Raw genomic sequence first — 27,451 nt, 5'->3', positions numbered from 1 at the left:
AGGAAGTCTGCTTACTTCCTCAGCAATCAGCGAATGGCTGGTCAAACCGTGCAATTTGGCTCAGGTCAGGGTAATAACACTCACGCACCGTTTCAGAGATAATAGTAAAGTGAGTGGGCATTTACCTTGCCCTTGAAGATAGTCGCTGGTTGTCCTTGGAGACGATGGCGGTACTTTAGTAATCACGTCAGCAGAGTCATCGTGTTGGATCGTGTTGCATATGTGTAATCGGAGGAAACTCTGAGATTTGGGCTGCTTTTAATTGCGGGTCTAAATTCAGTGAGTATTTAATATGTCTTATCTAAAATGAAGTGTCTTGTATGTCCTCTCATTGTTACGTGAGACTCAGGTTGTTACTGAATGCATGGGGAGTCTTACATTTGAATTGCATAGAACGCATATGTGGAAAATGAATATTTTTGCATGCATTTATGTATCTCCTGTATTTATCTGTATTTATTTATTTACTTACTTAATTACTTACCGTGCCCTGTGGATTTTGATTTGTTTATTAGATACTTTCACTTATTTGATAAGATCCCAACAAAATCCAATTTCACTAAATATTGCAGATTTCTTCAAAATCAGCATAGGAAATGTTGGGGAAAATAATACATTGGAATTTTATACTGAAGACGATAGTAAAGAAGACAAGAAGGTCATATATATATGACCTCTACAGCAACTGTGATGTAAAATAATGGATTTCGGTCATGCCACCCATCCACAAGGCCAGATAAATGTAGGGAAAGTGGAAGTGAATGAGTAACTGATGTTTGATGTAACTGTCTATCCAAATGGGATTATGTTCAATTCCTGTGATTATAGCTGCTGAAAGGTGTGCTTGCCTGCAGAAGGATAGTGGGATGCAGATTACACTTATTATACGTGCGCAGAAATGTCCGCAGGCACGCTAACATGTTCATGTGTGCAGATTTGCTGGGAGCTGCGTGAACATGATCCATCCATACAAATGACTCGTTCCGTTTTACCTCCCTAGTAGTTTGGCAGATGTGCCGTACGGCCCCCTCCCCACTCTGTCTGATGCTGGAAGCGAGGAGGATACTGGGTAGACGGCCAGGAAAAGCAGCAGTTTGTCAATGCTAATCCTATACACCGCTCCATGTGACAGGTTGCAAATGTTCGACTGCCAATAGCAATATAATAGAGCTTTCTTTCAATCTCGAGCTCGTCGGGTTGCCACGGCTGCTCGGGTTTCCCACGTCGCCATCGGCCCTGTGTGCAAGCCAGCGAATTAGGGTGGGAGACACGATCCTGTTTAGCACCTGGCAACACTCACTGAACACTACATTATTTCCTCATCGCTAAGGAAGACAGGCGTTTCAGCCTGAAAACACGTCTCTCCGTCTGTCCTCGCCTTCTCGTGTGCAACATGTGTTTTTGTCATTCTCTCGTAAGCTCAGGCTGTCTGGGTCTGATGTGTGGTCCTGATTCGGGAAGCTGACCAGAGTGAGTGCAGTGACATTTGGTGAAAGTGTCGTCCCCAGTGTCAGGATCCATTTTTCTCATGTTGCCTTACTTTTTTCTTCCTGTGCATCTCACTCTCGCAACCTCTTCCCAAATTCTGTCCATTTCCATTAGACAGTCATCTGCCGGGCCTTTTGAGGTGCTGCTGTTTTGGAGGGGTGGAGTCAGTCAGGTTAGGGTATGTTCTCATAAAGGGCCTAACCTAGGGCCTGACCACAGTTAAACGTGGGGCGCATCACTGTTTAGTCCTTACAGCGTAATGCTGACATTTTTGCAATACTGACATTGATTTAGCAATAACATTTCTAAACTTTTTCAGACAGCCTTACCAGCTCTAGGTTAAAGGGATAGTGATTTATGCTTGTGTAGAAACACATGAGGGGGATTTCAACTTATTAAAGGAAATCTACTGCATAATGAGAGTGTATTATTAATTATTCACATACGTTATTAATTGTGTATTATTCGCATAATTGATACATTTGAATATTTAATGTGAATACAATATTTTACGTATATTTTAGTTGTATAGTTATGTAATGTTTTATATGTTGTAAAGCAGTGTTTCACAGGACAGGTGGTTTATTTATATATATTTTTAATATAAATATATGTATTTTTAATATTTTTGTGTGTAATTTCATTAACTAGTTTCTTATTAGCATGCATATCACTAGCATGTTGTCTGTTTATTAATGCTTATAAAGCACATATTAATGTATTTTTCTGCATGAACCAATTTATTTATTTACAGAATTTGTTTTTATTCTAATTTAAAAATATAGCTTATATACTATTGTATGAATAGTAATTACACAATTGCAATTAATAATTACAAGTAAATTTATAAATAATTTTACAGCTATAATATATATTATTTATTTATTTTTTTGTTTATTTTTTTGTAAACTCGAATATAATATATATGCATACCCGTTTGTTACCCATTTATTTGAAAATTATGTTGGGTCATCATCAGAAAAAATGAAAATCACCCACAAGCTAATAAAATATGGGGGATACCAGGTTGACAAAGAGTGAGATAAAAAAAAAAAAAAAAAAAAAAAAAAAAAAAAAAATATATATATATATATATATATATATATATATATATATATATATATATATATATATATATATATATATATATATATATGATAATTGTTTAAATTTAATTTGCTATGGTTATGCATTTTTTATTTTATTATTATTTATTATTTATATTTTTCTTTATTTTTATTTTTTTTATAATAAATTGTTAACATAAATTATCAATCCTAATAATTACTCAAATTTATACTATTCCTCTTGCTTTAAAACAGAAAAGTAAATTAATTGAATTTAATCAAATTAAATAACTAACTTATTAAATCAAAAACTTATTTGTTTATTTGTATTTATGTGAATAGAGAAAATGAATGGAAAAATGCTTCCAGATCGCAGGTCGCTGTAGAGCTTTACAGACACACTGTGTTCTTTCTAGCTCTGCTTTTACTCTCAAATTAACAAATCCTCTGCATTCACGACAAGGCCAGAGAGTCAAAGCCCTTGCAAATCCAGAATGGTATGTGGTCGTCTGGAGCAGAGACAGAACCCTGAAACCCCTCGGCTCAGACTCTGAGGGCATCCTGTGTGAAAGTTCATAATGTGTCAAAGCGGATCTCGGTCATTCTGATGCATTCATTCTCTGGCTACCGCTCTTTGTGGGCAGCGTGTGGTGCAGCACCTCTCTGAATGAGCGTTGCTTCTTCACCCCGTGTCACGGCTGCTTTCAGATGAGGGCATGTCATTCAAGGAACTCCTGACACATCCGATCTGCATCTCTTTTGCACCAGATACTGCACTTCAGTCTTCTCAGAGCGAGAAAGAGGGAACCTTGGCATGTCGAGCAGTATTTGTGTAACACGAGAGCACACATTGTACGCCGTTTAACCTCAGCAAAAAGGTCTTTGCAATATTTCAGGCTGTTATGAAATTGCCTGATGCCCCGGGTCTCTGCTCGAAAAAAAAAAAAAAAAAAGAATAATAATAAATAAGAGGAAAAAGCATGGACCCTTTTGAAGACTCTGGTGTTTTCATGGCTGAGGTGTGGAATAGGATTGATGTTTGCTGTAGTCCTCTGATGAGGTTATTTTTTAGGACATGCTGATTTCTCAACACCTGCACCTACAGTTTGTTTACATTGAATACACCAGATGCTGGGGAAAGTTGTTCGTGAGGGTTTTGTCCTGCTGTTTGAGGGAGATCTTGCTTTTATTCACTAATAATGAACCAATCAGCTCCAAGTTACAATTTGGCAAGATTAATCAGATTGTATGTTAAAAAATCTCCATTCAAATTTCAGGGTCAGCTTGTGTGTGTTTGTGTGTTTTCTTTTTAATTCATCACTGATAAATTAAATTCATCAAAAGTAAATTTATTTTTATTTATTTTTTTCTTGTGGAAAACATTTTACAATATATTAAAATAGAAAACAATAAAATAGAAAAGAATGGGATAACTTCTCGAAAAATCGCACACTTGTAAATATGTAATGTAAAATTTATATATTTATTTAATGTTATAAAAATAAAATCATTGTATTTTTTGCATACTGGGTGAAAAATATTTTATTTTAATCTGAATTGTGTAATTTCTAGCATTTTAGAAATATCTCAAAACAGAAAGTGTGGCATATAAAACGCTTACAGTTTCATTTTTTTTTTTTTTTTTTTTTTTCATTGTGATGCGCTGCTGTTGACACCGTATTATTCTAATGCGTCTCGGTGTTGCAGATTGGAGGATGCAGAAAAATTACATTTTCCTCTTCCAGATCTCTAAACCTTTTGACTCTCTCTGAGGGAAACAAGACAGATGGTGGTGCTAAAGCAGAAGGAGGGTACGCAGAAGTAAGAAGATGGCTAAGAGGAACAAATCAGTCCATCAGCAGTACAGAGCGCTGCGTCCATCTTCAGCGTAGCTACAGTCACACGCTTGATGTATTTCAACAGAGTGCATGCAGAAGCATTATGAGTACATTCACAGGCGATAATAGCTTAAGGTAAAGAGGCACTTGCAGGAAACATAGTGATGAATAAGAGAAAAGGGGAGATAGAACAAAAGAACCGAGCCATTGTGTGGCCTGTCGGCTTGCTGAGAGAAATGAGTCAAGTGGAAATGCATTGATCTACATCTCATCTCTAAAACACGTTTTCAATGAGCAAATAAGCATTATTTTAGCAGGTCTAGAGTTGAATCATTCTGCATGGACTTCAATAAATAATGGCTGTCTTTAGAAACTCATGTTAACATGCTGCACGAGGCGGTTTGCAGTGAAAAGCTTTTGAGGAATATTAAATGATGACATGATGACTCTTCTCACATAGACCTAAACTGCACATAGAGCTGCTAGCCTTGGTTTGAATCAAGTTCCACACTATATTTTTGTAATCATTTGGATTTGCCTCACAATATGGAATAAAAAAATATGTTGCTGCTTCCATTTCATTTCTGCAGTGTTACTGTACATTGTGTGTTATATTGTATTGTATTGTGCATATTGTGCTTTTTTAGTACAACTGGAACGATGCATTTACCAATCAGCATCCAGCTTCCATTTTATACATGTATATAGTTTATGAACAGATGTTGGATTGGTGCTCTAGCAGCTTCAAACTCCTTGGTTTTCTTGGCTCCATGGCTGGAGAAAGAATCAGGTTGTTACAGTCCCTCCACCCTGAGAGCACACACACACACACACACTCTTTCTCAGTCAGTCAAGCACACAGTCTCTCTGCCTGGGTGAGGAGCTGTTAGTGTGTAGCTAATGCTTTGAGGCAGATCAGAAGAGGGTTTCAGAGCAGTCCTTTACACTGCAGTGTGGAGGACTCGCTGCCTCTCAGCGCCGGATGCTCACAGCTGGGCTCAACGCCAGAGAAGAGAAAGAGTAGAGCCAGAAGAAACAGAAAGAGAGCTTGCTGGAGAAGGAAAGTAGAGAAATTAAGGTTCAAAAATGTGGCAAAGTACAATTGTCCCAGAGGGAACGATGCTAATCACTTCCCTGTGTATCATGGTAACCATATTCTGCTACAATACCACACTCGCTACAACTATTAGTGATGTCTGCCTGGCTAGTATTACTGTTGCTATCACTCTTGTTATTCTTCAGGTTTAGTGGCGTGTAGCATGTCCTGCACCATCTGTGTTTCTTACACAAATGAGACTTCAAATCTTGTGCACATTTGATGATAAAATGGGCAAAATATCCCATGTATGTATACTACCATCCAAGTTTGGGGGTCATTTGATGTTTTTAGAAGTCTCTTATGTTCACCAAGGCTGCATTTCTTTGATCAAAACACAGCAAAAGCAGACATATTTTTGCTTTTTAAAATACGTAATTAAAAATAATAATAATTAGCTTTTTAAAATATGTAATTAATTTGTTTTATTTATTCCTGTGATGCAAAGCTGAATTTTTTGAATGATTACTCCAGTCATCAGTGTGCTATTTAAAATACCTGTTTTTGATTAGAATTTTTTAAAATAAAATGTAATTTATTCTTGTGAAGCAAAGCTGAATTTTCAGTATGGTTACTCCAGTTTTCAGTGTCACAGGAAATACTGTCACTTTTGGTCAGTTTAGTACATCCATGCTGAAGAAATAATAATAATAATAATACATGTATTAATTTTTTTTTTTTATTGCTGTTTATATTTTATTAATATGTATTTACTTTTGAACTGTACTGAACATTGAAGGATTGGTCTAGAGAGCAAAATGTCAATAAACTATGAGTGGGATTTGGATCAATAACAACCACATAACAACATGCTAAAAAACTACATACAGAAGAAACTATAGTTTATGCTGCACATTTCTGTAAGGTGAATTTACATATTACATTTAAATTGTGTTAAGAAGTACCTCCTACATTTAAATCTAAGCAACTGAGAGGCTTCAGAAACACTTAAAACTCCTCGCATGCATACCTGACCCCCAGCACCAAAAACTATTTCCATCAGTATGAGTTTACACATCCATTCACTAGTGATCCGAGAGTCCAGAGGTCCTCTAAGCAGCACACTTCGGATTTAATACTGGAAAAACAATGCAATCCCAGTACATGTTTAATTCAGCTTTTTTTCAGCATGTTAGAGCTTGTTTCAGGGTTTGGAGGATCTGTTCCTGGAAAATTGGGAGAAAACCCCTCTTTTTTTAAAAGCTGGCTTTTCAACCTTTCCAAGTCATGCATATGTTTCCAGTCTGTGTTTGTGTGATGAAAGAAGTTTCTAGCTTGTTCTGTTCCATACAAAAGGATGTTGCGTGAGCTGTAGAGGCGTATCGGTCCCCCTCATCTGTGAATATACTAAAGATGTTTTCTGTTACTGCGGACGACTGCAGATTGGCCCGGGGCTGGCATTTGAGCCACCGAGGTCCGTACAATGAGAGGGAGGTCACAGCGTTCTGTCTGTAATGAGGAGCGAGGGGATCATTACCAGAGAACACATACGCTAAGAGCCACACTACAGAGAGCCGAGCTGAACGAGGCCTTGGCGCGACACAGAAACCTTCTCCTCTGATGTGTGACGGAAACGAGGTGGAGCGAGAGGCAAAGAGCACGATAACAGACAAAGGGGGAGGGAAAATGAGCTGATTTAAGTAGATAAAACAGAAGGGATGGTGGAAAGAAAGAGGGCTACAAAAGGCTAAGCATGCAGCGTCCGTCCTCATTTGCTGCAATAGTGCGTTCACACCAACAGAGGGCAGGCAGCCTTCTATTATGACTCCGGACAGACTCTACATCTCCTGTATTGGTGCTTTGTTCCATTCCATAAAAACACCTCCATAGAGCAGGATATATATCTCTCCCATACTAGAGCTTCGGCAACAATGATGCTTTCAAAAATGTGTGCGTGTGTACAGCTTGGCAGTTCTCTCAAGTTATTCTAGCAGTCAGATTTAAGTGACAATATAGACATTTGACAAATACGTTCGTATAAACAGATAACTTTAAATGACAGATTTCATCTAAGGAGTTTACTTATTTATTTATGTATTTACTTTTAGTGCTTTGTAGTTAAATTGAAGCCATGCGTTTGATGAGTCTGACTGTTCAGTTCACGTGCAGCAGTAAACAGGTATTGTTGCTGTAATGTGATTGGTTCTGTCAGTTCTTACTTATTGCAAGTTTTGTTTCAACGTTTTTATTCTTATAGAAGATCACACTATGTATGTTTGTTTTTTGAGGGATAGGAATTGTGGTAACATAATGGTTCTGTAAAGATTACATTAATGATTATTTTAGTACTTTTGAAGAACACTTCCCAGTTCCACAATGATTTCTCAGAACTTTGTACAAAAATAAATAAATAAATAAATAAATAAAAAGCCCTTAATAATAATAATAATAATAATAATAATAATAATAATAATAATAATAATAATAATGCAAAAAAAAAAAATAATAATAATTTGTTCATTCATTCAATTCATGGATGCATACACCCATTCCCCAATAATTGCTTTATTTTATTTTATTTTATTTTGCCTTCTGCAAGCTCAATATTTTCTGCATTTATTTTGGTGGAGAATCTGTGTAATGGATTTAAACATGGTCAAATGCTGTAAATATAGCTGATACTGGACATAAACAAATCTAGCACAAATATTTCATACATTTACAAAAACATGGGATGGAGATGATGACGAATGGCAGTCTTTTCCAGTTCCAAGAAAATGTGTTTTCTGCAGAGTTTGACATCAGTCAGTAACCAAACTCTTGTTCTGTGTCGCATTGGCAGAAGAATGTTTAAAACTTTAGCAGAACTAAATGTCTTAAATTAATTTGGTTCTGTGTAAGAAACATTCTCGATTCCTCATCACAGTTGTGAGGCGTGGGAACATCTTGTGTGCTGCTGTTATGAATGTGCGTGCGTGTGTGTGTGTGAGTGTGAGTGTGTTTATTGTGTTATTGTCCAGTTGTTGTGTAGATGTCGAAAGTTGCATTCGGTGTTTGTTTCAGCAGGTGGTGAGGCATTGCTGGATTGGATTATTCTCTCAAGTGTGTGAGGTTGGAAGCAGCAGTGAAGGTAGACGTTCCCTCTCTTTCCTTGAGCAATCTGAGCAATTGCCTGCAAATGAAAAGCACACCAGTGCTGCTATGGAAATATCCACACTGAGACCAGAACCTTCATTTCGTGTCACAATCTTGCCCTTTTATTCTGAGTGTGTGCATCTACCTACACGTTTGAGTCATTGTGCTGCTGAAATCATGTCTTGATGATGCACTGGAGCCACTAGAGCCAGAATGGCCTCTACCCTAACACTATAAGAAGTGTGTTCAGCTTGAAGCAGCTCTGCACAGATCGATCGGTGTGTGACATCGTATCGCGAGAGTGATTGGAAAGCATGCAGTGTTGTCTGCTCTCCTATAACTCTCACAATACTTTGATGTCACACACTGATCTGTCTGTGCAGCGTCGCTTGAAGTCGAACACAACTGATAACTAGAGCGCATTAACATCAGTGTTTTTTTTTATCAGAAGCTTTAAGATAATATATACATTTAACATCCATGCAACCTTTCTATTACATTAAAGGTTATATTTATGGAAAACAGACTTTTTTAAAGAACAGAACAGAAGAAACATTGCCCCTTAATTAACTATTCACTGAAACGGTGCTTCTATGGCATTGCTGTGGAAAATACACTAAACTGTATTTAGAGCTTTTAAAATTCTTAAGTCAAATCACTATTTCATTTATAATGTTCATACAGGGTTTATTTTGTGCTCATGATATGACATATATTACGCATGAGATATGTTGTGTGGATTGGCAAATTATTCCTGGAAATTTTGCGCCTGGTTAGGACCTGCTGCAAGGCTGGTTTCAGGTGCGAAACAGCACGTTTGCTCATGGTGGAAATAGAGGGGGTTGTTAGCATCTCCACCCCTTGGGAGAAAGACTGAGAGATGAAGGAATTGAGAGGTCCGCTTGCCAATGAATCGTCCCATGAGATCCAGACAGAAACAGCAGTCTATTATTTCTCAGACATGTGTCATCAGGCTGCAAAAATCTCCTTATTCTTATGGAGGAAAGAGAATGCTGACCCTAGATGTGATTTTTTTTTTTTTTTTTTTGATGTGGACTTAAAATCATCACGTTAAAGAACAGTTACGGTATTGAATGAACTCTAGCCAGATTTTTTTTGTGCCTCGAAGAGAATTAGGGAAGATGTTCTGAGGTTTTGTGATATTCGCTGGAAAGTTCCAGCAAACTCTGGTTCTAATCTTTACACGGAGACCTGATCTGCCGCTAAACCATGATAACAGTTCTCAGACGGCGATGACTTTTGCCGAGCAGGAGGCTAGGTTAAACCCAGACTTAACGCAAATCCATTAAGCACTACTCTGTTGGATGTGAAGCACTCATAAGCAAGCCCTGAAATTCCTCCTTAGAATAACTGACATAAGCTTGAAACGTAGTATATGTAATTCATTAAAGATCTGCATGTTTGCAGATTTGTTTATGCATGCCGTAATTGCCTATTTACTCGCTGCCAAAGATGTCTCCATTTTTTGAAAAGCGCTTTAGAGGCATCCACTTTCTTTTATTTTCTTTCTTCCCTCCTGAGCCCAGAGTGAGGGAATTGGGTGGTGCAATCAAGTCGCGTGTCTTTGAGTAGAAAACTTCTGTGACATTGATTCTGTGTACTTTGATGATGGCAAACATCTTAGCTGAAAGCATCTATGTTTGCTTAGCAGCAGTGCCGTCGCCAGCGCGTTTGGCCTGTTCTAATATAAAAACGCCACTAATATAGGCTGACAAGCATGATAAGCCATGATTGCGTGTAAATTGGCAGTGGCCAAGGTTTAAGCTGGTCTTATGCTAATACAGCAGTGAGTGACTGCTGGGAAAACGCACAAACACACACACACAAACACACACCCACATTGACTTTCTCATGGTGTGAGGCGCATGCACATGGGGTCCTGTATTAACGTTTGGAGAATTTGTAAAATTTAGCATAAATATTTCTTATTGGCCATAAAGCTGTATTTTGCATTTAATGTATTTTTGTACCATTGAAAACAGGATTATTTATCCATTTTCTGTGCATATTTATGATAAACAGAGCAGGTCAATATGTCCCTCGAGATGAGCCAGAGTCTGTCAAATTCCCACAAAAACTAAATTGTGATTTTTATTCCTCATATTTATGATTTGGTGGCTTAATTTGAGGGATGTACACATGGATGAACCTCTTTTGTATCCCCAGTAAAAATATTCCTAAAATTAGAAAACCTTATTCAAGAAACAAATGTTTAGTTTTATGTTTTATTTAAATAGTATGCCAATTTGATAAAATACATAAAAAAAGTATTGCATAAAGTTTGTCATAATGTTTCTTTCTTTCGTTCGTTCTTTTTTGCAATTTATAACTTTTTCAATTTAAGTTACCAACCAATTAAAAAGTCTTTTTTTTTTCATTCGCCCACTGATTTTTACTGGAATTTGTCACTACATTTTATGTGCAGCAAGCACATTTGCATAAACACACACATGCATTCATATATTCAAACATTATGAAGACATAAGCAGCCATGATTCATTATCACTGCATATAATGTACATTTATTAAGTCCTACACCTGCTTTACAGCCATTTCTAATAGAACTGAAGTGTGATCACATACAGTACCTGTGTGTTCATTTCATTGCGGTTTGCATTTCACGCTGGGAAATCTCCCAGGTTAGAGGTATTGTATTTCCCTCTGCAAGATGATCTACACACAATATTGCTCTGATGATGTTGTATTGTATATGAAATATTAATGTTGTGTGTGTTTTTGCCCTGTGGTACTTCCATAGAACACACTCGTGGCTGTGATGTTAATGAACTGATTTTTACAGTCTGAGATCTATCACTTAAATATGATATAAACATATCTATTGCAGAGGAGGACAAATGAAAAGAAATATGTTTATTTAACAAAATTTGATGATTAACTGTATCGAAGGCTTTTTGAAAATCTATGTATAAAGCTCCAGTAACCTGACCCTTATTTAAAGACGCACATATCTGCTCAGTAAAAAGCAGCAAAGCCGACATGTTTGACCGCAAGGGTCGAAAGCCATGCTGGCAATCACTGAGCAGGTTATTGTCTTCAAGGTAACTGATTAGTTGATTATATAATGTCTTATTCAAGTAGCTTAGAAACAGTTGGGAGAATTGCAATTGGGCGGTAATTGGAGACATTGGTTGGATCATCAGACTTAAAAATCTGGGTGATCTGGGCCGTTTTCCACATGGCAGGAAATACTGATTGCCTAATACACAGATTAACTAAATGATGAAAAAAGGTATAAGAGTACTGACATGAGTTTCAAGAAAAATCATGCTTAAATTATTTACATCACAAGCATTGGAAGCGTTAGAACTCTAGTCAGGAAATCAAAATATATGGCACATTAAACAAGGTAACTGGCATGATATTGTTTAACTTATGAATACACACACAATGTAGATACGTGCATGTTTAGACAGTATTAAAGACATCTCTGTGTTAAAAGTGCAATTTAACACTTCAAACATGCTTTATTTCACACTCACTTTTACACTCATTTTATTACTTTTCACTGCATATCTTGCTTCTTCAACAACTTAAAATCACCAGTAAATAATGAGAATCCAACTGTCTGAAATTAAATATTTTTTCAACATTAATTATTATTAACAAATAATCCTCATATTTTCTTGCATGACCAGTTTGTGATGCGCATGGTCAAAAGGTGAAAAAGTCAGTGAGATTGTTCTGAGGCCAGAGAACTGAGGCCCCGTCCACACGTTGAAGCGTTTCTGTGAATACGCACAAATTTTTTATCGGATAGGCGTTTCGTCCACACGGACCTGCTGTTTTCGTAAGGTGAAACCGCTCTTTTTTTAAAACCGGGTCCCAGAGTGGATAAATTTGAAAACGCCGTCTTTGCGTTTTCGTCTGGACGGCTAATTCGTATATTTTCTGAAACGATGACGTCATCAGCCCATGTCACCCCCCCTAGTCAGACAGCTCTACGTCACGTAACAGCAACAAAAACGTGAACAAACACTGAACGATTGTCTTTTTATTAACTAACATTAACAAAGATTAATAAATGTATTGTTCCATGTTCATTTGTGTACCACGCGCAAGGTTTATGAGCACAGTCCAAGTCTTCTTCTCCGCTTTTAGTGTATCTCTGTGGCAGAATTACAGAGCCACATACTGGTCTGGCATGTATACTACATCATTTGGCGGTTTCGTGTGTACGCGGATATTTCTTGAGACGAGGGGAAAAAAAAGATCGGATTGGGGTGAGCTCCGTCTCTGTGTGGACGGGGCCTGAGAAGGGAGCCGTTGTGGTTTGTCCAGTTTAAGTGGTCCGTAGCCCATTCTGTCATGCTGAATCTACCATTCGCCTCTTTTTTACCTCTAATTGAATGTCACTTGCTTTCTGAAATGCTCCAAATTATATAATGAGGTCATTTGCATAGCGCTGAGATTGACTGACCTTTGCTTCTGCCAATAATTACAGCAGAGTTGTCTTAGACAGTCGTCAGAGATTGTGCAAAAAAAAAAAAAAAAAACACTAACTACACAGAAAGGTTAGCAGAGAGTTTGTTGCTGGACTTTGTGAAATGTCATTAGAATTTCTTGGAGTATGCTCAAAATTAGCAAGTGACAGAGATCAGCAATGCAGAAATATTGTGTTGAAAAGCAATGGGAACTGTACTTGGTTAAAAATACATGTGTGATTATTTCTCAGTAATTGCATTGGAGAGGTTGTTTGCATACAAGCATGACGTGTTATGCATAGATTATTGTGTGTGCAAGCAATGGAAAGCCCACAAATGCTGGATGGTACAAGCACGCTGCGTCATCAAGACCTTTTGATGATGATGTCGGAACTTTCAGATGGTTTTGAGCCCCTGTGACCAGCGTGAGCACATGGTATATTAAATGTTTTTGTTAGTTTATCCTTGTTTTACCGGGGATGAACTGTTGAATATACTGCAGAACACACCACACAATCTTCTACCGTTTTCTCATTACTCTGATATTTTGCTGAACTTAGCAGTGGCATTGTTCAAGCATTTTAAGATACACAAGTGTGGGAAGTGAGCCAGCACACTTGTAAAGCTACGACAGCACGGCTTAGAACCAAGCTGCCTAGCATCAATATGACAAATCTCCGCTCTCTACCCAACAAAACGGACAAATTTGGCCTGCTCTCATGAATAAATAAAGACTTTTCACAGAAACCTGGCTGAATGAAGCCTTTCTGGACAGCGCGCTACATCTGCCGGGCTTCCAGCTGTTCAAAGTGGATTGCGACACAGAATCAACAGGGAAATTGCGTCAAGGCATCTCGTAAGTGCTACAACAGCTGGCTGATCAGATCGTGGACAGAGAGCAACAACACCCGAACTCTGTTATAATCATTCTTGGCATTCTTGGCCTCTCACATGAACTGCCAAAATACAGCATGTTACATGTCCTATCAGATATTGTTATATAATGTTCCACTGTTACACCACAATAAAGGATGCATATCAAAGAGTTTTGGGGCTCTGTGATCACTGTTTGGTTAGGTTAGACTGATCTACAGGAAGAAACTAAAAATCTACTTAACCTTCAATAAGAACTGTTAAAGCAAAGCGGGATTCACCTGCTTTGACTGGACTGATTTGAGTGTTTTTTAAAGCTGCTGCCACCGATCTGGACTAACTCAAAGATTCTGTAACATCATAAAGTACATCAGTTTCTGTGAGGATATGTGCATCCATGCGCGTAATTTGCATGGGGGTTACAGGGGTCATGACCCCCTCAAAAATCAGACCCAGCTAATATAACCTCCCAATATCATCATCATTCATATTAAATTAAATATGAAATATTCCGAATTAATACTTTTGTTAGTTTTCTTTATTAATTTAATTTGCCAGCAAGAAAGATAGTATCATATTTGAAATAATCTGTAATGTACCTTCTGCCCCCTGCACTGACTTCTTGGTATTACCCAACCAGCTTTCTCTACCAAGTTTGTTCACTCTTTTGCACAGTCACTGGGATGAATGGGTGGAGAAAGCTGACAGAAAGATGAAAAGGACACTGAAAGGCAGCCAGATGACGATTTTTCATTGTTGGTCGACACCAGACCAAAAAAATAAAAAATAAAAAAATAAATTACTTCCTGATTATAGACATGAAAAGTGGGGCCCGACAAACAGGTTTTGTCCATCTTTAATTCCTTTATTTACTGACCATACACTCAAAACAAAACAAAGACATGTTTACTTAACCTTTTCACACGTAAGTTTAAAAGTTTTTCAAGGCGACCGTTATTGATCGTAGTATCACTTGATGGTTCCCATGGAGACGCGTCTTCATTGCTTGTCACACCGCAGCCACAATAGCGCTAAATGACTGATGAGCTGCTTTTCTTTTCTTTTTTATTCAAAATTTCACACAAATTTGTTAGCTATAGCAGGATATATCTGATATTCCGATTGTCAAGTATATTTATAACGATCGCGTTAGTTGAGGTGTATGCGAATCTATCTTATTAAAATACCTAAAAAAAAATATGTACATTATTAGGAATTTAGCACCTCGGGCTCAATTTGAGATTATTATTATTTTTATTTATTTATTTATACATTTTTTGGGTTCTTTTTTGCATGAAGTTTGCAAAGTGATAAAAAAAAAAAAATCAAAGCACAACTAACGTTAACGTTAGTCCACACTTGTATTTTCTCAGTTTCTGAATTTGATGTTTTCAGAGGCTAAATGCAAACACATTTTTTTTAATCTACTTTTGAGTCTTATTTCATGCAAAGTGATCATATAATTGCACTTTCATTTTCTCTATTTCTATCAATACAATTATTAAATGAATAAATACATGAATACATATGCCGTGAGTGTAACCCCTCCTCCAATGGTACGCCCTTGTGTGCATCCCAACCAGGACTCATTTAACTTACAACATTGGCCAATCGTGGTTCACTGTAAAACTCAGACAGCTCCATCAGGCCAAAGAAGATGCCTACAGGAATTGGGACAGAGTCTTGTATAAACAGGCCAAAAACACACTGTAAAAGGAGATCAGAATGGCTAAGAAGAACTGCTCCGAAAAGCTGAGAAACCAGTTTTCTGCCAATAATCCTGCAACAGTTTGGAATGGACTGAAAGACATCACCAACTACACGAACCCAGCACTGTACATAATCAACAACTAGCCAAGGATTTGAATTAGTTTTATTGTAATCCCCCCCCCCCCACACACACACATACTGCTCTTCAAGTTTGTGAAAAAAGTTATGTGTCAACTGTCTGTCTGTCTGTCCACAGTATATATCACTTCTCATCATCTCACCTTTCATGCTGGCATGTCATAACACCTTGAGCGCTTATTAACACATCATATCATTAATGTGTTCTGCAGTATCCACTGTGCACATGATGTCACATGTTCTTTAGTGGCAAGAGCTTTGTAAACGTGAAACGTGACTTGTGTTTGCTGTGCAAAGGGACAATTTAGACCAAATAAAATTCAAAACATGCTATTTTGGTCAGTAAACTAATTTCTAAAAAAGTCAGTACTAATTACAATACCACTTCAGTATCAATCCACAATACTGACTGACAGTTGCAGTTTGACTGGGTAACAAGGAGACAAGCGTTAACTCGTGGCTCTGTCTCTCTGCTCTCTGGTTTTATAGTCGCAGCGACGCGTCACGTTTCACCTGCCGGATGGGTCTCAGGAAAGCTGCAGTGACAGTGGGCTGGGGGACCATGAGCCCGTGGGCAGTGGGCCGCTCCTCTCACACCCTCTCCCTCTGGTGCAGGCACAGGATGAGTTCTACGAGCAGGCCTCTCCGGACAAGAGGACCGAAGCCGACGGCAACTCAGACCCCAACTCCGGTGAGTCTGCTCATGTTTGCAGGGCAAATCTAGTTACACCCCTTCTCTCTTTGTCTCCACTCTTCTCTGAACCTAACAGGAGGAGGAGCTCAGCCAGAGAGCAAGATGAATATCACAGATGATAGTTTTCATTACGTGCCTTCCCACTCAATGCACATAACAGTTTACAATGTAAATACAGTGCTCTCACGATACAGAGAATAAACTTTGCACAAGTGAATGCAGGTGTAATAAATAAGAGATGGGTAGAGGCAAAACTGCATAATAAACTGGAGAAATGCAGTATATTAAGTGATTCAGAAGATGAGTAATGCTGGAAATAAGCCCGGTTAGCAATTTTTCTTTTACTATTGTTTTTGCTTTACACCTCATAAAAACCAGCCACTGCGTGACGTTTCCCGCAACAAGTGTTAGCAAGGTTTTTTTATTTATTTTTATTTTTTCACACTGAACTCTTGCTGCTGTGCATAATGACAGACGACCTGTTATTCAGAATATATCTGGCATTTACTCTATGTTTATTTCTGTCAGTGAGATTCACTTTATGTAGTGAATAGAAAGCATGCAACTGACGAAATGTCTTGATACTTCTTTTGTCTGGTTAGGACTGTCTCTAGTTACTACAATTCCACCAGTAATAGCAGCTGCTTTATAGATGGTGCATTATAAAAATATATATTACAGTCATCTTTGAGTGATTGATTTAATTGATTTATTCATTTTAGTGTATAAATGGGTGAATCTGGATGCCCAGGTCATATGTCACCCCAAAATGAAAAGGCAAATATGCTAAATATGCTAAATGATTTGCTTAAAGAAAATGAAGCTTATTTTAGGAACATTTATACATTTTTTTATTTTTATTTTTTTTTATGTTTTCTGTGAATTACGTTAAAATCTCACATTCTAATACTGTACAATATTTCTTGAATATTCAAATAAAAAAAAGTTTACAAATAAATGAATACAAATATATAAAATACTTTACAATTGAAATATTTGTTTACACATTACAATAATTAGAATTATATGTATTTATTTATTTATATTATTATTATTAGTAGTAGTAGTAGTAGTAGTAGTAGTATTTTTTCTTATGCAAGTAGGATTAACAATAAATTAATGAAAGAAAATGTGTTTTTCTTGTTTCTTTTTCCTGTAATTTTGAGGTGTAATATGGCCTGGATCTGGTATTGGCAGATTTTGTGAGATTCACCCAAATGTCCTAAAAAAATCTTTAAACCAGCTCAATGAAAAACAATTACAGAAAAAAAATAAATAAATAAATAAATAAATAAATAAATAAAATAAAACAGTAGTATGTGCATGTGTGAAGAAAAAAAAAATGATTTGAAGGGGAAGTTATCTTTGTAGTGTTGCACATTTGAGCATTAGAAACCAGCAGAACCTTCATACTCACCTTGAGTAAAATTAGGAAAGGTTAGTCAAAAGAAGACATTTGATTTATAGGTCATTGTCCATGTCACCACAGGGTTTGAGGTCACTTTATGTGTGAAACGAGCCATGATAGAATTATGTGTATTTATATGCTAATGGTCAGTCACGTCTCTCTGGACTGAGAGAGAGTAGCTCTATCGGACTCAGCACATACTTGATTTATTTAGCGTTGATTTCCCTGTTGGGATCTCATGCGACAAAGATGTTCAGTTTTTATATTTCCAGCGATAGCACTTCATGACTTACTTTTCCCATTGCAGAGAGCCTTAGATCCGCTCAAGCACCTGTGCCTCCCAAGGTCAGAGATAGTTAGCGTGCACGTTTGCACCTAATGATTCATATGAACATTAACTAGTTGTTCTGCATTTTTTCCCAGCAGAATACTTTTTATTTTTTTTTCACGCAAACTTTATTGGTCCCTTAAGAACCATTATAAATGTCACACATGTATCTGTGAGACTCTACCTCTTTTCTTGCTATTAATGTGATACTGAAGGTGTGATCTAGTGCAGAGTGGCATGACTCAATTGTCTCCTTTTAATTTGATGAGGGGGGAGGGGGCTCAGAGACAATCATTCGAAAAAGGTAGGTGATAATTGCTCCTTTTAATAGAATTGATGCTGGTGTACACACCAATTATCTACAAGCTCTTAAGCCTGGTAATTAATTAGCACACAAATGGCCATGATGCCATGGAGACCAGCGCATAATCAAATACTGGACACATGCAGGGGCTATATTGGGAGCATCACCAGGCTCAGATGGCAACATCAATTTCGAGGTCAGTAAAGAGATGAGATGATCAAATCAAATCGAGCTTCTTCAATAGGGATTGGTGTACACTGATAAAGTGAAGGAGATGTTCATACAACACACCGGTTTCATTAATTAAGCATATCACAATGTTCATAATAAACTCCTGCTGCACAGACTGTGAGAGTTCAGCACTGCAACAGAAAAGTTGACTTCACTCAGCTTATGAACTGAACACTCTTTCAACACAGTTTGTGTTTGCTTTGTTTGTGTATTACAGATGAGATGCAAGTGTATATATACACATTAAAGTATAGATATAAAATTAAGTGCTTATTCACTACCTTTCAAAAGTTTGGGGTTGGTAAGATTTTTTTTTTAATGTAAAAAAAAAAAAAAAAAAATCTTTGAGTATCAAATCAACGTATTATAATGATTTATGAAGGATCATGTGACCTCAAAGCCTTCTGAAAATTCAGCTTTGCCGATATTTTAAATTGTTAACATATTTCACAATATTTCAGTTTTTATTTTATTTTCATTTTATTTATTTTTTAATTATATATATATATATATATATATATATATTATTATTATTTTTTTTTTTTTTTTTTTTTTTTTTGCACATGTAATTCCAGTCTTGATGAGCATAAGAGACATCTTTCATAAACATTTGAAAATCTTACTGATTTATAATTTTACTAAAAATATGGTATTGAATGTTAGAAATCAGAAGGTCAGGTATACTGTTTAGAGTCATTATAGAAGAAAATATGTCCAAGGAATGCTGTGATAAACCAAGTATTCCTGTTATAATATTCAAGGTCACGGATTATTATTACCTTAAACAGGAAAAAGACTCTGGCTCTCCGGGCAAAGAAAGACAGCCAGGTTTGCATTTACAAATAAACAACATAGTTACAACAAACAATACAGAAACCAGCATATAAGCAATTGAAAACAATTACACACCATTAACTCTTAAAAACTTAAAAGAACTATAAGACACTTCACTGTCTCCTTTTGGAGAAGATTCCAGTCTGAAGTGGTGGCGTATTTAAAGGATTATTTGAAAACTTGAGCTTTACATCTATCTAAATCCAGAATGTCATACAAAAATCTTTCTGAATCGCAGTTAACACAAGCAGTGAAAACAGACGCCTCTGTGGGTCGCCTGCGCTCAGATGCCACACAACGGTGGTTTCTTGTATGCTGAGCCATTGTGTGCCATGTACAAATCTCTCTATGCCTGCATGCTCGGCGAGTTCAGGAAGCAGTCTTCTGTAAAAACTGGCTGTGAGGATTAATTTGTCAACTTCTGATGATCTGAACCAACCACAGGGGAACAGGGTTTTGAGGTTGTTGTGCAGATTGAATTAATCTCCGAAGTTGCGAGTCTTTATCTTTCATTTCCTTTCTTTAGTGTTTACCCCTGCTCCAGCATTAAAGTTTTTTTTTTTTTTTTTTTTTTACTTATGCAAAAAAACACAACAAAGAAAAAAACATAAGCTTCGGGTGTTGAATGCTGTTGACAGGACTGTCAACATCAATTCCTGGCAACAACTTAAGAACACATCCATTGCAAACATGAATCTGAGTGGGCTCCATTTGGACTCTGCGGGAGATCCCGACATCCCGCTCTGTGTGTGTAGGCTTCAGAAACCTGATTTCCTTCACCAAAAAAATAAAATAAAAAAAAAAACACAACATTTGAACAAAAGCAACCCTCTGGGATGATAATTACGGGATACTGTTAAGCTCAACAATTCAAGGGTTTAAAAAAAAAAAAAGCATTTGTAAGAAAGCGATTGGAAGCTAATGTAGCTACAAGCCGCAGCGGTTGTGTTTGCAAGCCAAGTATATTCCTTACACTTCTTTTGGCATTCAGAAGCACATTTATTCTACCTTCTACCAGTGCAGCTGTTGTTAATTGCGAGCACATATGCATTAGTATCTAATTAGCAATTATGCAGATTGACTAATTATTTTTATGCTTTCAATCAAAAGGTATTAAGCTAGCGGGTGCTAATTGTAGGTCAGCATTGCGCGCGCCACTACTTTATTCTGACATTTAAAAAAAAAAATGTGTTTATCAAGAAGCAAGTGTGCACTGAAGATTTTTGATACAACTTTATAGGTTTAATTTAAAAGCTGGAAAGGCTAATTTTAATCTTGAGGGCATGATTTGCAAAAGTGTTTTAAATGCTTTCAGAAACGTCCTTTGGAATAATAACCCGCATTCATTCTCAGTTTTTTGTTCTGCAAATGTACACTTTAATTTGTAATCTAATAACTCTGGATTATAATTGGTGGTTGAGATGGTGGTGACTGTTTAAATATGCCAGGCGCACATACAATAACCCATAGCTGTTTATTTATTGATGCATGATTCAATGCCCTGGGTTTATAGTTCAGTTAAGATCATTAAAGATTAAATCGCCTGAAGCGGTATTCTCTTTGAGGGGGATCCTGGGTTACTGATCAGTATTTTTAGTGAAGCGTGTATAGCAGACACATTTGAAAAACCTATTAATTAAACTTTACAGTATCTTTAAATGTTAAACCACCAATAATTTTCCAGTTTTATTTGTCCTTGATCGAAGTCATGCATTATGCTTTTTTTTGCATTGGATTTGGTTTTCTAACACGTCCAAAGCAAACTTTTTTCTTCTAACGGGTAGTTTGCTAGATTAAATGGATTGCGAGTTGTACCACTTCATTCTTTGCTTTGAGTTTTGCTCCTGTTCTGCAGAGTTTGGTTTTATAAAGTGCTTTTAAATAAAACATGTACAGTTTGTGTGTCACAAGACCCCATGTGAGCCAAAATCCACTCATATTATTCAGGAGCACAGCTTGTGAAGTTCACGGTGAAGTTAATGGTGGATTCGAAAGGAAAGATGTGCTGTGTCTTGTAACCGTGATTTTGAAGACTACAGGATGGAGTTGAATGCTGGAGTCTGTTTGTGATCCACCATCCTCAGACATCACAGCATAAGGCCATATGAATGTGAGCTTCAGTGGAAATCCTGAGCTGAAATGAGGTGACGAAATACAAAAGGATAGTTTCAAAAATGGCAATAGATAAAAGCCATTTCACAGATGGACAGAGTATTTTTATTCTCTGTATTTCTCAAATATGACAAACATTGTGTAACAATGAGCCAGAGACGTTCAGAATCATTAGAAAAACATTTATTATAAGCATGGCCAGACAGGCAGTAATCAGAAATGGCGTCAGAGATATCCAGGATCAGTAAGAAGTAGAGATCGGGGCAGGCAGCAGAGAATCAGAGTCAGCATAAACAATCCAAAAGGTCAGACACGGAAGGAACAAACACATGGAAAAATGCTCGGAAATGTCAGACAGGCTAAACAAGACTTTGCAAAGATTGAGAGCCCAAACACAGTTTATATAGGGGAGTCGTAATGGCGAACACCTGGTTGTGATTAGCCCTAAGAACGGGATTATGGGAAATGGAGTTGGGATTGGAAATAGAAGATGCCAGAGTCCTGAGTGGAGTTCCCTCTATAGGAGTTCATGGGCACTCCAGCTGATGATAGTGACATCGCTTCCAGGTGCTCTAAACATCTAGGTGTGTGGTAAAGTGGAGACGGAACAGGGGGAGGGATGGAGGGTAAACAGAACCAATAACAATATCTAAATAATTTAATAAGAACTGAGTCATGGATGCTAAGCATGTTCACGCTGCCTCTGTGGGAGGACATTCACACAGCAACAGGCCACAATGTTCTCAAAGAGGAGTGCGGAAAAGATGAAGAGCAAAGGAAAATCAAGCAGAACGGGAAGAGGGGAGGTGCCAGGAGGAGAAGGGGCATTCATGGAGTAATGAGGATTCAAGGCAAACACAACTCTGTCAATCGTTTGCTTTTGTGGAAATGCTGAAATTAATTGCCCCATGTTGGCAGCCAGGATGCCATGTTTGCAGTGCATGACTGGTAGTGCTGGAGTGAGAAGAATGAGTAATTGCAGGGAGGAGAGAGATTATGACTGTTTGAAAGATGAATTTCTGTTTAATGTGGCAAAAAGAGAGTGGAGGGTGTGGCAGAGAATTTTAGTACAGTGAAGCATTGTTCATACTAAGCAACAGTAGACAGTGGAGACTAAAACATATGTCAAAAATCATGACTTGCAGGGTCAAATATATTTTTAGATATTAATGTTAAATGCTGATAACTTTAATAGCTCAATTTCCTATCGCATAATACAAATGAACTCAAATGACATGTCCAGTTATTTATTTAGTTAGTATTCAGCCATACCTGCCACAGGAACTCCTCACACAGTTCTGCTCGGACGTCATTGAGTCTGTCCTGTGTACATCTATAACTGTTTGGTTTGGTGCAGCTACCAAATCAGACATCAGGAGACTGCAGTGGATAGTCAGGACTTCTGAGAGGATTATTGATGCCCCTTCAGCCCAACCTCCAATAATTTTACCCTTGCAGAGTGAGGAAAGGGGCTGGTAAAATCACTCTGGACCCCTCACACCTAGCACACTCCATCTTTGAACTGTTGCTGTCTGACCAGCGCTACAGAGCACTGAGCACCAAAACAGCCAGACACAAGCACAGCTTTCCCCCCAGACCATATTCCACCTAAACAATACATACCTCAGGATTGTACATTTTCATTTCTAAATAGCACATATGCACATTCATAATTCTGTTTACTGATGTTTTCTTTTTCTCTATTTTTTCATTAATATATTGTCTCCATCATCACCATCATCACTGTTATTATTATTGTTTTAATTATTGTTTATTCTCTTTATTAGTTATATTACAGGTTATAAAGTGGGCTGATAGTTTACAACTAGCCGGTCATTTTCATAAAACAAACCCTTCAAGGTCAAACCAGATGAAATATCACCCAGAAAGGGCTTAACTTGAGATAATGACCAGCATACTTAATAATTGGACATGCGACTGTATTGAACTAAACATGTAATTGTACAGTTGAAATTGTATTATGTGAAAAAAAGGGAGTATGCTTTTAAATTAATTAACATTTAATACACACACACACATGCACACACACACACACGCACACACACGCACACACATACGGTGTATACTATTAATAATATTATATAATAACTATAGAAACTGTGCAATGCAAACGTGTACATAGAAATATCAAGGCCTTTTTAATGCTGTTTTCCTGAGTATTTACAGTGTGTTGTTTTCTAATGGGCCGCCTGCCTCGCAGAAGTTGCATTTGTTTATGGTATATATATACACATGTATTTTCCAACACATTTATTTTTCTCATCCATTTCCAAGTTTTTTTTTATTTTTAATTATTATTATTATTTTTTTTTTCTACAGGGATTCCTGGCAGCACTAAACTTTAATTTTACATGGTACCACGGCAAGAGGAAGGGCCCTTTATGCAATTAACTAATTAATCTAATTACTAAGTTTATAATTAATTGTGTCATTAAAACAGATTCCATTGAGATCCCACCTACAGCGTTGATGTGTCGCTGGCGCACAGACTATCAGGAATTGCAGCCAGTGCTTCTATTAAAGTTGTCAACAGGGTTTGATTACTCAAGGCAAATCATTCAATCAGCTGCGTTTTCCTTGATGATATAATTATTCAGTTTGATTTGTTAATAATGCTCTGAGAAAATGATGCTTAAAAGCAGCTTTATTAATTCTGCTACACATTTACAATTTACATTTACATTTACAAGACTTTGTGTAGTTAAAGTAAAGGTTAGGACATTTCTGAGTGGAACTTTTTTTTTTAATGTAGAGAAACAGTAAACAATCAGCCATTTTTAAAATAGTTTACTTAATCTATTAAAATAATCAAAATAGAAATTACGATAATTGTATAAAAATTGTATAAAAAAAAAAATAAAAGAAATAAAAAACCTGGTGCATTGTGTGAAATGTCATGGCATCAAGAATATGTTATTTGTTCATTCTGTGTAACCCTTATTTAATGAACTAAAGTACACAAATAATAAATAATAATAATAATAATAATAATAATAATAATAATAATAATAATAATAATAATAATAAAAACATATAATAATAATTCCAAGGTTTTCACTTGCCAGATTATTTTTTTATTTTATTTTCTTTCCTGTAAATATACACAAATGTCTGTAGTAAACAGTGCTGTATCTTGGTGGATGTTTACAGGGGTGTGAGCATGTTTTATTTAACTTGAGTTTATGAACATGATATGATCTGTATGATGCTATTGTCATTTTGGCTTCTAGTAGGTAAAGATTTCATGAGTGCGTGCATGATGCAGACAGATAGCTGACAGGAGAAGCTGCCACTGCTAAAAGCAAGTGGTTTCGCTATTAATTTACTGATTCATTCATTCTATACACTTATGGAGACACATTGTTTTGCTATTAAACCAAGAAAAAAAAAAAAAAAAAAGCCTGATTGCTGCCTGCATCCACCTACGAATCAAACAGACTGATAATCTATTCGCTAACTATACAAACGTCTGTTTGTTCGGCCAACATGTGCAGTCCAGATGTGAAGCGTCTCTGCCATGATACCGTTCATAAAACAAAATGCAAACAAGCACTTCTGCTTTGTCAACATTTCATATGAGCTTGCAAAGACAACAAACAGCGGCAGAAGTGTGATTGCGCGTGTGTGTGGGTGTGGGCGGGAGAGTGCCCGATGATTTAAGCTCTTATGGGGAATCGTGCTGGTGCGGTGCCATCTCTCGACTCAAACAGAGTAACAGCCTCTCCGCTAAGTGAAAGTCGCGGTTCAGAGTGCACCTTACTCTGATACCCACCAAAGCAAGGTGTTAGGCGTCTGCTGCGGCTTTGAAAGACTTTGCATTCATTTATATTTACATCTTCCATCTCTGCAATGAATAAAGTGGCTGCGAGCTGTTTTCAACCCTTTTAACACTTAATTCAAAGCATTTACTGGGAGCAGCAAGGCAAGATGTTTACTTATGCCGGAGCAGGAAGCTCGCAGGTGAAAGACATAGGCTGTCTGGATGTGAACTGGTGGGTCTGTACCAGTGCACTGTTTGTGTGTGTGTTTTTATGCTACGGACAATGTATTTTTGTGATAGCAGGATTGCGGACTAAGGATGTTGATGCTGAATGTGGAAAGGACAGATTTTTATGTTTTCTAGCATGAAAATGGATGCACTTTTACCATTCATCATTGATGAGTTTGAGAAGATGTGTAATTCCCTCGCCCTGCTTCAGAGCCTGGTATGGTTCACTGGATTGACACACACACATACCGACAAAACATTCATCTGAATGTGCAGTGCATCAGTGTCATAACTCTGTTGACTCCCTTAACTCCAAAGAATTGTTTTTCAGTTCATGATGGCACCATCAACTGTGTGTATGTGTGTATATACAGCGAGTAGTGCTGTGGAGGTAAACCTCACTCCCCGATCTCAAGAGACACACAAGCAACAGACGCTAGTATTTATATATATATATATGTGCACATCAGTGGTGTAGTCCTAAAGAAAAAAGTGGTTTACTATTCCCCAGTCCCACCACAAAAAATCTTAATTTTATGGTTTATTTAATGCTTTTTTTTATTATTTAGGATGGGAATCATAGTTCCTGCAAGGGTGTTTTTCAGCATGTAGGCAGGGCTGGACTGGGGTTCAAATTCGGCCCTGAACATATCCAGCCCACGAGTTCCCCCATGAATGTTCTGCTGGGTTATTGAAGTAAATAAATTAATAAATAAAACACGACAGAAACACATGCATTTTTGTCAGATAGAAATGCACTTGACACTAAAGTAATGATTTTGAACTAGAATGCCAAAAAATTAGGCCTACTTCTAATGGAATCTGTCATCCTTTCCTCACCCTCAAGTGATTGCTACCTGTATGACTTACTTTCTTCGTGAAACACAAAATACAATATTTTGTGGAATTTTACTTAACCATTTTGCTTATACCTTTGATTTCTACTGTATGGAGTTTTTTTTTTTTTTTTTATGTTCCACAGTGGAAAGAATTCATACAGGTTTGGAATGACATGTTTTTTTTTTTTTTTTTTTTTTCATCATTTTTGGGTGAAATATCCTTTTAAGAACTTTATTATTTGTAAATAATACATACATAATTTATAAAAGACACTGATATTTAGATTTAATTGGGCTCTTACAGAATTAACATTTCACTTCTATCAAAATTAATTAGAACTATTGCCACTCCACACTTTTTGCAGTAGGCTATCTGCTTTTTGCAGTTTGGTGTAATTTAAAAACAGTGCTTAATGCGGGGGAGGTCTCCCTCATTTTGGCGATTGGCTCAAAACTCGATTGATCCACTGGTCCAGGAATGTCCCAGTGATCAGGATGGCATTTGAGCAGAGCGCTCTAGCTGCAGCGAGAGCCTACATGATAGTAGATTACGGACTAGCGAAGCAACAAAACAAGTGGGTATACTGAGGGTATACGCAAATATTGAAACTTAGAAGTCGTAATATTCAAATGGCTTTGGAAAAAAGTTAGTATACTGTGTATACTTGTGTATGGCCCCGACTACACCACTGATATATATATACCAGTATTTTTATGTATTTACTAAAGATACAGTAAAAACACTAATGTTGTGAAACATTATTAACATTTATTATAACTGTTTTCTATTGTAATATATTTTAGAATGTAATTTATTCCTGCGATGCAAAGCTGATTTTATTTTATTAGCTTGCCAACAAGCTTAATTGGGTGATTGTGTGGAGGAGTTTTCATCATTTGCCATTTATATCTACAGTCACTTCTAATTAATATAATGTACAAAC

The 27,451-nt window shown here is 37.0% G+C and overlaps 1 protein-coding gene across 3 annotated transcripts in view; it reads left to right on the top strand.

Annotated features, from left to right (window-relative positions):
• The window catches only part of LOC113050949 (protocadherin-9), a 285,211-nt gene that overhangs the window by 176,877 nt on the left and 80,883 nt on the right, over window positions 1-27,451 (top strand). For 2 of the 3 annotated variants that reach the window (XM_026214440.1, XM_026214439.1), the window contains one exon: window positions 16,238-16,439. In XM_026214440.1, coding sequence (XP_026070225.1) covers window positions 16,238-16,439 — 202 coding nt within the window. The remainder of the gene's footprint in view (window positions 1-16,237; window positions 16,440-27,451) is intronic. The other variant, XM_026214441.1, reaches the window with a different exon arrangement.

Source organism: Carassius auratus, chromosome 31 (genome assembly GCF_003368295.1).
Source record: "Carassius auratus strain Wakin chromosome 31, ASM336829v1, whole genome shotgun sequence".
In the NCBI taxonomy this organism is placed as follows: Eukaryota; Metazoa; Chordata; class Actinopteri; order Cypriniformes; family Cyprinidae; genus Carassius; species Carassius auratus.
Note: the sequence above shows the minus strand (reverse complement) of the source record. Positions and strands in the feature narration are given on the sequence as shown.